The sequence below is a fragment of the Rhinoraja longicauda genome, chromosome 13 (assembly GCF_053455715.1).
Source record: "Rhinoraja longicauda isolate Sanriku21f chromosome 13, sRhiLon1.1, whole genome shotgun sequence".
NCBI lineage: Eukaryota > Metazoa > Chordata > Chondrichthyes > Rajiformes > Arhynchobatidae > Rhinoraja > Rhinoraja longicauda.
In genome coordinates this window covers 53,412,251-53,426,288 of record NC_135965.1, presented here as the reverse complement: position 1 = coordinate 53,426,288, position 14,038 = coordinate 53,412,251, and the positions used below count along the sequence as shown (strand labels likewise).

Genomic DNA, 14,038 nt, shown 5'->3' with positions numbered 1-14,038 from the left:
ACTATTGTGATTTATGAAGGTATAACTGATGATGTACTTTCCACTCATAATAAAAAATGAGTAAAAGAAACCAGAAAATGTTAGAGTCACTCGTTTAACAAAAGATCATAAGTGAAGGGAACAGAATTAGGCCATTCAGCCTATCATGTCTACTCCGCCATTCAACCATGGCTAATCTATCTCTGTGCCTTCTCCCCATAACCTCTGATGCCTGTACTAATCAAGAATCTATCCATCAAAAAGAAAGATAAATAATGATACTGAAGCATTCAAGTAAATTTTGGAGCCACAAAAGAAATCAGACTTCTAATTGCTTGGCAATTGTTGTCTTTTGAAGTTTCAGATTTCACAGCATGCTCCAATCCAAAGCTATCAAAAAAACACCAGGCCTCTCCACCCTCTGTGAATAACACTTTTTAATTTCACCTCTAATCAATCTAATAATTACCATAAATGTGGAATCTCTGGTATTTGATTCTAAATGCTAAGGGAAATAGTTGTTCCCATGTTAATGGTATTAATATTCAAAAGACCCAACGTTATTTCACAGGAGCTTTTTCAGAACACCCTCAGGCCACGTCATGATTTCCATGCATCAGTTATATTTCCTTATCATCACATTTGGAGTTTGTGTCCTGCTATATGCACATTGGTATATGGACACACAACGCAAAGTTTGTAACGTCATGTTAAGAATGTCACAAGAGGAAGATGAAGCCACCACAGAGGATCCTCATCCACTCCTGAATCCTGGGATTATGTTTGTGGAAACGTCAGACAATGTGGAGCTGAAGCCATTGGTAGCTTGCTCAGTGGAGTCCACTGCTCGTCAAAACCCAGATAAACCAATCTATTTCTTCATGAAGGGATTCAGTGGCAACTTGAGCCAGTATCCAGAGCCTAATTACAGACTCATCCCGTTGCTCTCCTCAGTGAAGAATGTTGTCCTTCTACCTTTAAAAACTACCGAACTGTTTGATGATACTTCGTTGAAATTCTGGTATCAAAAGGTAACCAATAAGAAGTGTGATGTGTTACATTTTGGGTGGTCAAACCAGAGTAGGACTTTCTCAGTGAATTTTAGGCCCCTGGGGAAGGCTGCAGAATAGCGGGAGCTAGGAGTACAAGTACATAATTCACAGAAAGTAACATCATATGTGGACAGGGTGGTGAAGAAGGCTTTAGACATAAAGATAGACACAAAATGCTGTAGTAACTCAGTGGGTCAGGCAGCATCTCTGGAGAAAAGGAATAGGTGCCATTTTGGGTCGAGACCGTTCTTCAGACTGAGAGTCGGGGAGAGAGTAACTAGAGGGATGAAAAAGTTCAAAACAAATTTGAGGCGGCACCAATGACCAAGCAAAAGTGGAGTCAATAGACAATAGACAATAGGTGCAGGAGGAGGCCATTCGGCCCTTCGAACCAGCACCGCCATTCAATGTGATCATGGCTGATCATTCTCAATCAGTACCCGGCACCTGCCTTCTCCCCATACCCCCTGACTCCGCCATCCTTAAGAGCTCTCTCTAGCTCTCTCTTGAATGCATTCATAGAATTGGCCTCCAATGCCTTCTGAGGCAGAGAATTCTACGGATTCACAACTCTCCGACTGAAAAAGTTTTTCCTCATCTCCATTCTAAATGGCCTACCCCTTATTCTAAAACTGTGGCCCCTTGTTCTGGAATCCCCCAACATTGGGAACATGTTTCCTGCCTCTAACGTGTCCAACCCCTTAATAATCTTATACGTTTCGATAAGATCCCCTCTCATCCTTCTAAATTCCAGTGTATACAAGCCTAGTCGCTCCAGTCTTTCAACATATGACAGTCCCGCTAGTCTGGGAATTATCCTAGTAAACCTACACTGCACGCCATCAATAGCAAGAATACCCTTCCTCAAATTTGGAGACCAAAACTGCACACAGTACTCCAGGTGCGGTCTCGCTAGGGCCCCGTACAACTGCAGAAGGACCTCTTTGCTCCTATACTCAACTCCTCTTGTTATGAAAGCCAACATTCCATTGGCTTTCTTCACTGCCTGCTGTACCTGCATGCTTCCTTTCAGTGTCTGATGTACTAGGACACCCAGATCTCGTTGTACGTCCCCTTTTCCTAACTTGACACCATTCAGATAATACTCTGCCTTCCTATTCTTACCACCAAAGTGGATAACCTCACACTTATCTGCATTAAACACACACACATTAAACTGCATCTGCCATGCATCCACCCAACCTGTCCAAGTCACCCTGCAATCTCATAGCATCTTCCTCACAGTTTACACTGCCACCCAGCATTGTATCTTCTGCAAATTTGCTAATGGTACTTTTAATCCCTTCATCCAAGTCATTGATGTATATTGTAAATAGCTGCGATCCCAGCACCGAGCCTTGCGGTACCCCACTAGTCACTGCCTGCCATTCTAAAAGGAACCCATTTATCCCCACTCTTTGCTTTCTGTCTGTCAATCAATTTTCTATCCATGTCTGTACCCTACCTCTAATACCATGTTCTCTAATTTTGCCCACCAGCTCCTATGTGGGACCTTGTCGAAGGCTTTCTGAAAGTCGAGGTACACCACATCCACCGGCTCTCCCCTGTGAATTTTTCTAGTTACATCCTCAAAAAATTCCAGTAGATTAGTCAATTCCAGTAGATTTAACCTTCGTAAATCCATACTGACTCGGAACGATCCTGTTACTGCTATCCAAATGCTCCGTAATTTCGTCTTTTATAATTGACTCCAGCATCTTCCCCACCACTGATGTCAGACTAACTGGTCTATAATTTCCCGTTTTCTCTCTCCCTCCTTTCTTAAAAAGTGGGATAACATTAGCTACCCTCCAATCCACAGGAACTGACCCTGAATCTATAGAACTTTGGAAAATGATCACCAATGCGTCCACAATTTCTAGAGCCACCTCTTTGGTAATGACCGGACATACTGGCCCACATCAGTGAAATCATTAAGTATAGGATGTTGATGATGGTGCAGTTGCACAAGAAGTTGGTGAGGCTCCACCTGGAGTTTTGTGTTTTGTTTTGATCACCCAGGAAAGATTCCATTAAGTTTGATGAGTGAAGAAAAGCTTTACCATGATATTAACCAGGACTAAATTATAGGAAGAGATTGAACAGGATAGGAATTTGTTCTTGAAGACTGAGGGATTCATCTTATAGATGTGTCTAATGTCGTTAGGGACATGGATCAGGTGAAAAGGATCATGAGGCCTGATTTTACAAACAGTGAATGGTCTGTTTATGGAATGAGCTGGAGGAAGTGCTTGAGGCAGCTACTGTGGCAGCACTTAAAAGACATTTGGACATGTACATGATAGGAAGGGTGTGCTTTGACTATTTTCTTCCTGGGAGTAAGTTGACTCAGTCTATCTGAAATTTGAGTCCAAGTCCGGTCTCCCTGAAGGAGGAAGAATGAACGCACTAAATGGAGTGCAGTAAAGTTGCACCAGGTTGATTCCTTGCATGGCAGGTTTGTTGTATAACAGAGATTGAGCCTCTTGGGCCAGTGCTCACCTAAGATTAGACAACACACGTTATCACCTTGAAATGTCCAATATTTGTAAGGTGCTTGACAGGGTAAATACTGAGATGGTGTATCCTTTGACTATGTGTCCATATTAAGGGGATGACTATCTCCAAATAGGACTTTGGCCATTCAGGATAATTGAGGAGGATCTTCTCTCAGTCACAGGGTGGTGTGGTGAATCTTTGGGATTTTCTGCCAAATAAGTCAGTGAATGTTTAATAGTTGGACATCTATAAAGCATGAATTGATAGATTTTTAAATATTTGCTGCTGTAATATCCGATGTTTAAATTAGGTATTAATGACCACGGTTTTGGCTGGATTTTAAGGAAGTTATGTTTTTAAGGAAGTTATCAGTTGTAGTGGTTTTGATTTATAAGGAGAGGCTGGATAGGCGGTATATTTCTTCATTTGTGTATAGGAGGCTGAGGAATGCCATTCCCTCAATAGCAATAATGTCCTTCTTCAAATCAGGAGACCAAAATTGCACTCCAGGTGCAGTCTCACCAGGGCCCTGTATAACAGCAGTAGGACCTCCTTGCTCCTAAACTCAAATCCTCTTGCAATGAAGGCTAACATGCCATTAGCTTTCTTCACTGCCTGCTGTACCTACATGCTTACTTTCAGTGACTGTTGTACAAGCATACCCTCGTCTCGTTGCACCTCCCCTTTTCCTAGTTCCGTTAGCCCTAAGAGCTATATCTAATTCTCTCTTGAAAACATTAGACGGCATCAGACATGAGATGTGGCAAGAATAGACCATTCAGCCCCTCCTCCTCACCAGGATCATGCCTGACAATTTACTCCAGTCATACTTTACTGCAGAAAGATGAGGACACAAAGATGTATCAATCTATCACACAAAGGAGTGTAATAAGTTGATGAGATGGAACCTCATTGTTAGTGCGAAATAATGCAGCTGTTAAGTGGCAGTGGAACTAATTTGTCTGTGCAACTTGGTGCGGATATTGTCAAGTCTGAGTAATATTGTATATTCTGATGTACTGGGACATGCCCAGCAACGCAGACTATACAGATAAAGGAAAAATGTGTCAGAGGATCTGCAGATGCTGGTTTAAACCAAAGATAAACACAAAAAGAGGAAGAAGCTTGGACTTTATTGCCTTCCAACACAGTGAGGAATGTGGGGAATTCACTATGGTGGATGTTTATGTTAACTTTTATGTAGCTGTGTGTCTTGTTGCTTTTTTCTAGTATGGCTGTATGGTAATTCAAGTTTCACTGTAGCTTAATTGGTACAGGTGACAATAAATGGACCTTTGAAAAGCTGGAGTAACAAAAGTTGTGCATGTATGGCTGGTCCAGCAGTCTGAAGAAGGGTCTTGACCCGAAACATCACCCATCCTTCCTTCCAGAGATGCTGCCTGTCCCGCTGAGTTACTCCAGATTTTGTGTCTATCTTCAAATAAAGGAAAAGGAAGATAGGGATGGATGGCAACAATGGCCAGTCCTGGTTACTACAGTCCAATGAGTATTACATCAGTGGTAATCTAGATATTGGAAAAAAAAAAAGAATGAACATCATTTATCATTTGGAAAGTTAGGAATTGATTGGGTGTAAGCAGCATATGTGAAAAATTCTTGCACTAATTTGACAGGATTTTATTGAAGAGGGGGCTAAGTAAATGATGGGGCATTGAAATAGATGATGTCTGCATTGCGTTTAGTAAGGCTTTGACAAAGTTGTGCATGGTCAGCTGGTCCAAAAGGTTTAAGCCGTGGGATCTAGGGAAGCTGGCTAATTGGATCCAAAATTGGTTTAGTAATGGAAGACAGAAGGTGGCCCGTGGTGTTCCATAAGACTCACTGCTGCTTATGTTCAATTTTATTTAATGTTTATAATTTATATTAATGACCACTACGTTAGCTGGTTTGGAGTATTTTAGTCAAAACGATAACTGCAAATGCAGCAAAAAAAGATATTTGAAGAAGTTACTAGAAGTTTTGAATTCAAAGGAGAGGCTGAATAGGCTGTGTCTTTCTTCACTTGTGTATTGGAGGCCAAGGCGTGACTTTATAGAAGTTTATTAAATCTCAAGATACAAAGATAAGGTAATTAACCAGGGAAGGGCAGTCTAAAACTATCGGCATAGGTTTCAGCTGAGAGGGGGAAGGTTTAAAAGGGACCCGAGGGGCAAACTATTCATACAGGGGACGATGCATCACTGGAGTAAATGGGATTGATTTTCACCCTGAGACTAGTTGCTATCTGGAATGTAAGCGTGATGGAGGCAGGTACTTTCACAATATTTACAAAGCATCTTGGTAAGCACATAAATCACCACGGAATTATTGTAGATAAATGGGGCTAGTATCAATGAGTGCAGTGATCAGGTACATGTAACAGACCGAATAAATTGCTTTTACCTTTATAACTGGATGACTCTTTTTTCATGAACAAAGATGTAGAGAGGAGAAAGTTGTTTCTCAAGGAGTGGACCTGCCAGATTAACATGAATTAAAGGATGGGTAGTGGGTTTATGGTGTGATTTATTGGAGCAGCAGTGTTTTGTAATGTGGGATTGTGTGGAACAGTCAATTCACAAGCTCCCTGAACGGATTGTAGTGTCTTTAAGTAGGAAGGAATTGCAGATGCTGGTTTAAACTGAAGATAGACACCAAATCCTGGAGTAACTCAGCAGGGCAGACAGCATCTCTGGAGAGAATGAATGGGTGACGTTTCATTCGAGACCCTTTTCAGACTGGTGCCTTTGTGCCTTGACTACAGCCACTGGAAGGTGACCTCCATGGTGAATGAGCTGTGGCTTCAGGAAGACAAAAAGACTGGGAAAGAGGATGATTAGAAAGACTTGAAATTAAGATAATGTTTCTTTCTCTGTTTTATCACAGGTGGATGCAAAAAAGGAGAAGTATTGGCTCCATGTGTTTGCTGACGGCTGCAGATTAGCACTGCTGTGGAAGTACGGGGGCATCTACCTGGACAGTGACATTATATCAATGAAGCCGTTGTCCTTTGGCAAATTTGCATGTCCACAGAGCTCAGATATAATCAGTAACGGGGCAATGGGTTTCCATCACAGGCACCACCCTTTTCTAAGGAATTGCATGGAAGATTTTGTGGCCAAATACATTGGAGAAGTTTGGGGTCAGCAAGGTCCTGGACTGATTACCCGTGTGCTGAAGAAATGGTGTCAGGAGGAGTACCTAGGTCCCTTCATTGGCAAAGAATGCAATGGCATCTCTTTATTGATTATAAATCGATTCTACCCCATCACATTTCCATCTTGGAGGAAGTATTTTGCTCCCTGGAAAAATAAAAGCATGGAGCAGACCTTTTCAGCCACATATGGCGCACATGTTTGGAATTCTATGAATTCCAATAACGCAAAGAAAATAGTTGCTGGAAGTGGATCATTAATTGAATGTTTATTCGAGTTATATTGTCCAACTACATACAGATATTTAATTCAATTCAAGAACAGTTCAATGATTTAGACCCTGATATTGTGGAATGTGTGGTAGATTTAAATTCACGGGTGTTCTAAAGTCATAGTATGAAGTGTGCATAAAACAATGAAACATTAAATGTTAAACTTTTTTATCTGACAGCTTCCTCTGATCTGGATACACTACAATTCCCTTGTGTAATGTCAAGTAGAATCAAACACCAATTTCTGACCCCCACCCCGGTTTGCGTGATGTATCTCTGCACCTAGGGACGTTGGCATTGAACCTGCAGCAGCTGTTGTAGGCACCTCACTGTAGAGTAGGGTCTCAACCCGAAATGTCACCCACTCCTCTGCGGAGATGCTGCTTGTCCCGCTGAGTTACTCTAGCATTTTTTGTCTATCTTCGGTGAAAACCAGCATCTGCATTTCCTTCCTACACAGATATATTCTGTCAGGTCTCTTTCTGAGGGGAGTGGGAGATGGGAAGCATAAAATGATTAAGTTATTTGAGTGGGTGGAAAAAGATGATAGAATTTTCATCAGCTTAACCCTGGGGACTGTGGGTCCCATCAACGTGGTTCGGACACACACAGTGATAAAGCATGTGTGATGGTGCCAATCCTCAATCACTGATCTTTGTAACCCTGTCACAGCAAACTGGTGCAGTTGTGGGACTGTGGCATGTATAATTAGGCCAATCTATTCTATTTGTTCCTGAGCTTTAGTTGATAGAGACAAGGCCACGATAACTGTGTTGAGCAGGTGCTGGCAATTCTCATGTTAGGAATGCTGAGTAATTCCTCAATTCCAGGGAGAAGGCAATTCTGGATTTAGTGTTGTGTAATGCACTTGACCTGATAAGGGGACTCGAGGTAAAAGAGCCATTAAGAGGCAGTGATCACAATATGATGAGTTTTACTCTACAAATTGAGAGGGAGAAGGGAAAATCGTAAGTGTCAGTATTACAGTATAGCAAAGGTGATTACAGAGGCATGAGGCAGGAGCTGACCAGAATTGACTGGAAGGAGGCCCTAGCAGGGAAGACGGTGGAACAGCAATGGCAGGTACTCCTGGGAATAATGCAGAAGTTGCAGGATCAATTTATCCCAAAGAGGAGGAAAGACTCTAAGGGGAGTAAGAGGCACCCGTGGCTGACAAAGGAAGTCAAGGACAGCATAAAAATAAAAGAGAAGAAGTACAACAAAGCAAATAAGAGTGGGAAGCCAGAGGATTGGGACTCTTTTAAAGAGCAACAGAAGATACCTAAACAGGCAATACAGGGAGAAAAGATGAGGTACGAGGGTAAACTAGGGTAAACGAGGGTAAATTATATAAAGGAGGATAGTAAAAGCTTTTTTAGGTATGTAAAGAGGAAAAAAATAGTCAAGGCAAATGTGGGTCCCTTGAAGACAGAAGCAGGGGAATTTATTATGGGGAACAAGGAAATGGCAGACGAGTTGAACCGGTATTTTTGATCTGTCTTCACTAAGAAAGATACAAGCAATCTCCCAGATGTTCTAGTGGCAAGAGATCCTAGGGTAACGGAGGAACTGAAGGAAATCCACATTAGGCAGGAAATGGTGTTGGATAGACTGATGGGACTGAAGGCTGATAAATCCCCAGGGCCTGATGGTCTGCATCCCAGGGCACTTAAGGAGGTGGCGTGGGAAATTGTGGACGCATTGGTAATCATTTTCCAATGTTCTATAGATTCAGGATCAGTTCCTGTGGATTGGAGGGTAGCTAATGTTGTCCCACTATTTAAGAAAGGAGGGAGAAAGAAAACGGGAAATTATAGACCAGTTAGTCTTACATCGGTGGTGGGGAAGATGCTGGAGTCAATTACAAAAGACGAAATTGCGGAGCATTTGGATAGTAGTAACAGGATTGTTCCGAGTCAACATGGATGTACGAAGGGGAAATCATGCTTGACTAATCTTCTGGAATTCTTTGAAGATGTAACCAGGAAAATTTACAGGGGAGAGCCGGTGGATGTGATGTACCTCGACTTTCAGAAAGCCTTCGACAAGGTTCTACATAGGAGATTAGTGGGCAAAATTAGAGCACATGGTATTGGAGGTAGGGTACTGGCATGGATAGAAAATTGGTTGACAGACAGAAAGCAAAGAGTGGGGATAAATGGGTCCCTTTCAGAATGGCAGGCAGTAACTAGTGGGGTACCGCAAGGCTCGGTGCTGCGACCGCAGCTATTTACAATATACATTAATGACTTGGATGAAGGGATTAAAAGTACTATTAGCAAATTTGCAGATGATTCAAAGCTGGGTGGTAGTGTGAACTGTGAGGAAGATGCTATGAGGTTGCAGGGTGACTTGGACAGGTTGTGTGAGTGGGCTGATGCATGGCAGATGCAGTTTAATGTGGATAAGTGTGAGGTTATCCACTTTGGTGGTAAGAATAGGAAGGCAGAGTATTATCTGAATGATGTCAAGTTAGGAAAAGGGGACGTACAATGAGATCTGGGTGTCCTAATGCATCAGTCACTGAAAGGAAGCATGCAGGTACAGCAGGCAGTGAAGAAAACCAATGGAATGTTGGCTTTCATAACAAGAGGAGCAAAGAGGTCCTCCTGCAGTTGTACAGGGCCCTCGTGAGACCGCACCTGGTGTACTGTGTGCAGGTTTGGTCTCCAAATTTGAGTAAGGATATTTTTGCTATTGAGGGTGTGCAGCGTAGGTGTATTAGGTTAATTCCCGGAATGGCGGGACTGTCATATGTTGAAAGACTGGAGCGACTAGGCTTGTATACACTGGAATTTAGAAGGATGAGAGGGGATCTTATCGAAACGTATAAGATTATTAAGGGGTTGGACACGTTAGAGGCAGGAAACATGTTCCCAATATTGGGGGAGTCCAGAACAAGAAGCCACAGTTTAAGAATAAGGGGTAGGCCATTTAGAACTGAGATGAGGAAAAACTTTTTCAGTCAGAGAGTTGTGAATCTGTGGAATTCTCTGCCTCAGAAGGCAGTGGAGGCCAATTCTCTGAATGCATTCAAGAGAGAGCCAGATAGAGCTCTTAAGGATAGTGGAGTCAGGGGGTATGGGGAGAAGGCAGGAATGGGGTACTGATTGAGAATGATCAGCCATGATCACATTGAATGGCGGTGCTGGCTCGAAGGGCAGAATGGCCTACTCCTGCACCTAATGTATACTGTCTATTGTCTATTGTGTCTAGATCCTTTATCTGCACAATATGTACTGCATGATTGTATTCATGTACAGTTTATCTTTGACTGGATAGCATGCAAACAAATGGTTTTCATTGTACCGCATTAACATGTGACAATAATAAATGAATAAACTAAACTAAAGTACACATTGGTGGTTGAGACTTAGAGTATAAACTATAATCACATACCATATTTTTTCTTCTGCAATTTGTGAGTTGTGTCTGTTCAGGAGAATAAATTACAGCAAAGATCTCATTCCACTGGTGTGGATGCAGAGGAGATAATCAGGATTTGCCAGGACTGGAAACTCGACCTTTGAGGAAAGATGAAGCTTCCACGGCTACCCTAAGAGGAGATCATTCCTCCATTTGCAAGTATCCCCACCCCTCGAAAGTGGGAGCCGACCTGAACACGGTGCTTCTTGTCAACTTGGCAAGTGTATTTGCATCATAATGAATATGTTCAATGTGGTTTGCATTGCATCCAAAGTGCAAAACATTGATGAAGCATGTTTCCATCTCATACACACCTGGTAGACACAAAATGCTGGAGTAACTCAGCAGGTAAGGCAGCATCTCGGGAGAGAAGGAATGGGTGACGTTTCGGGTCGAGACCCTTCTTCAGATTGATGTCAGGGGAAGGGGCGGGGCAAAGGTAGGATGCAGTAGGAGACAGGAAGATAATGGGAGAACTGGGAAGGGGGAGGGGAAAGAGAGGGACAGAGGAACTATCGGAAGTTAGAGAAGTCAATGTTCATACCGCTGGGTTGTAAACTGCCCAGGCGAAATATGAGAGGCTGTTCCTTCAATTTGCGCTGGCAAATTCTCACTATGACAATGGAGAAGGCCTATGACAGAAAGGTCAGACTGGGAGTGGGAGGGGGAGTTGAAGAGCTGAGTCACCGGGAGATCAGTTTGGTTAAGGTGGACTGAGCGAAGGTGTTGAGCAAAACAATCGCCGAGCCTGCGTTTGATCTCGCCGATGTAGAGAAGTTGACATCTGGAACAGCGGTACAATCGATGAGGTTGGAGGAGGTGCAGGTGAACATCTGCCTCACCTGGAAAGACTGTTTGGGTCCTTGGATGGAGACGAGGGGGGAGGTAAAGGTTGCAGGGGAAAGTACCTGGAGAGGGGGTGGTTTGGGTGGGAAGGGACGAGATGATCAGTGAGTTACGGAGGGAACAGTCTCTGCGGAAAGCAGAAACGGGTGGAGATGGGAAGATGTGGCCAGTAGTGGGATCCCGTTGGAGGTGATGGAAATGTTGAAGGATAATTTATTGTATATGACGGCTGATGGGGTGGAAGGTGAGGACAAGGGGGACGCTATTCTTGTTACGAATGGGGTGAGGGGGAGCAAGAGCGGAGCTGCGGGATGTAGAGGAGACCCTAGTGAGAGCCTCATCTATAATGAAGAGAGGAACCCCCGTTTCCCAAAGAATGAGGACATCTCTGATGCCCAAAAGTGAAACACCTCATCCTGGGCGCAGACATGGCGTAGACGGAGGAATTGGGAGTAAGTGATAGAGTTTTACAGGGAACAGGGTGGGAAGAAGTGTAGTCAAGATAGCTAAGGGAGTCAGGTTTGTAGTAGATGTCGGTCACTAGTCCGTCTCCTGTGATGGAGATGGTGAGATCTCGAAACAGTAGGGAGTATGGTCTAAGTGTATTTAAGAGCAGGACGGAAATTAGTGGTGACATTTATGAAGTCAGTGAGTTCTGCATGGGTACAAGAGGTAACACCAATGCAGTCATCAATGTTGAGGAGGTAGAGTTCGGGGATGGGGCCAGTGTACGCCTGGAACAGGGATTGATCGACGTACCCTACAAAGACGCAGGCAAAGCAAGAGCCCATGCGAGTGCCCATAGCTACGCCTCGGATTTGGAGGAAGTGGGAGGAGTCAAAGGAGAAGTTGTTGAGGCAGAACCAGCCAATCTCCATCTACCAATACTCTCCTCCGCCTAGCAGAACAAGCGAATTCTCATACACACCTGGAATCAGTCAGGAGCAAATAATTCATCTTCAGCAGAGCAGAAGCATAATACTGATGATTTTTTCTGTAATAATAGACTGCATAATTTCCCTCATAGGTGAAATAAATTGACAGTGTTAAGTGGAGAGGATGGAATTTTTGCATTATTTCAGTCAACACCAAAGATAATAGAGGAGCAAGATAGACCACTCGACCCTAAAAACCGCAGTATGTCATCGCACCATTTTGGTAGACAGAAACTTTCAGAAACATTTAAGGGCCTGTCCCACTTCGGTGATTTTTAAGGCGACTGCCGGTGACTAGGCTGTCGTCGCACGGTCACCGGTGTGTCGCGAGGTGTCGTGGGCATGGTCGTGAGTATTGTCCAATGAGTCGTAGCTTGATTGATTAGTAGGACTAGATGTTACAATCCCTAAGGTTTGCACTACAATTGACTGGTGTTGTTCTTGGGGGTGACCACTAGGTGATGTTGCTACCATTCAGACACATCTTCAGTTGTGTACCTCAACGTCACTGGGTGTTTCGGCCTTTTATCACAAGACACCCTCAGTCGAGGCAGGCCCACCGCAGGGTGATCAGACCTGGGTGTTTGTCTTATGGTTAGCCTCTAGATGGTCACGTGGCAGCCCAGACAGCACCTTTTCTTTTCAGCCACAGCCAGTGACTGCTCCGTTCAGCGGCATTTGCAAGTTCTTTGATTGCCCTCCTTTGGGCCTGCCCTCTGACTCCTACTTCCCTCAGGAGCCTTGCAGTGGAACTGGCTACAAAGCCCCTGCACCCCACCTCCACTGGACGCACCTCCACTGAACTGGCTACAAAGCCCCTGCACCCCACCTCCACTGGACGCACCTCCACTGAACTGGCTACAAAGCCCCTGCACCCCACCTCCACTGGACGCACTCTTACACTCCAACCTCGCTCCTCTGCCTCTACTGCAAGGTTGGAATATCTCAGCCTTTTCCTTTCATATGCCTCGTCCACAGCCTCCTCCCAGGGCACCGTCAGCTCAATGATGTAAACACGCCGACAATAGTTGGACCAGAGGACGAGGTCTGGTCGCAGGTTGGTAGCTGCGATTTAAACTGGGAAGGAAAGCCTCTGTTCACTCATCTCTGGGTGGTCAACCATCTCTGGGTGGTCACTCACTCCGTGTAGTCACTCACTCCGTGTGGTCACTCACTCCGTGTGGTCACTCCACAGATATATACATATATGACAGTCCCGACATATATACATATATATACCAGAGCATCAAATATAATACATTAAGCTTTCAGTACACAGATCATTACACAGATCATTAACACAAAATATTCATTTTGTTCCATATCTTCCCATCAAGAAGACTTGCTGTGGAAATCAAACGTAGTGTAGGCTCTAAATGCTCCACCACCATGATTTGGCTGGCACTGCTGGGCTGGCACTGCTGGGCTCCCACTGCTGGGCTTCACAGCTGGGCTGGCACTACTGGGCTCCCACTGCTGGGCTGGCACTGCTGGACTGGCACTGCTGGGCTGGCACTGCTGGGCTGGCACTGCTGGGCTCCCATTATGCAGCTCCCAGCTGCTGTAACCGCGGTGCGATCGGGCCTCGGCTGCGGTGCGCGCTGGCCCCACCCTTAGGTGCTCCCGGCCGCTGCCACTCACATTCGAACGCGCTGCCGCTGCCTCGGGCCCAGGGCCGACCCGACTCTCCGGTCGCCGCGCCTGGGTGAGTACGCAGTGCCTCGGCCTTCCCGGTCGCCGCACCTCCGCGGGTGGTCGGTCCCTCCGGTCGCCGACCCCCTCAGGTCGCTGCACACCTCCGTGGGTGTCAGTCTCCCCCGTCGCTGCACACCTCCGTGGGTGTCAGTCTCCCCGGTCGCCACACACCTCTGTGG

The 14,038-nt window shown here is 44.8% G+C and overlaps 1 protein-coding gene across 1 annotated transcript; it reads left to right on the top strand.

Annotated features, from left to right (window-relative positions):
* Positions 1 to 581: 581 nt before the first annotated feature.
* On the top strand, positions 582 to 7,022 carry LOC144599327 (alpha-1,4-N-acetylglucosaminyltransferase-like). Its single transcript, XM_078410121.1, has 2 exons — positions 582 to 1,010; positions 6,417 to 7,022. The coding sequence occupies exons 1-2, from the start codon at positions 582 to 584 to the stop codon at positions 7,020 to 7,022; spliced, it is 1,035 nt and encodes a 344-aa protein (XP_078266247.1).
* Positions 7,023 to 14,038: the final 7,016 nt, after the last annotated feature.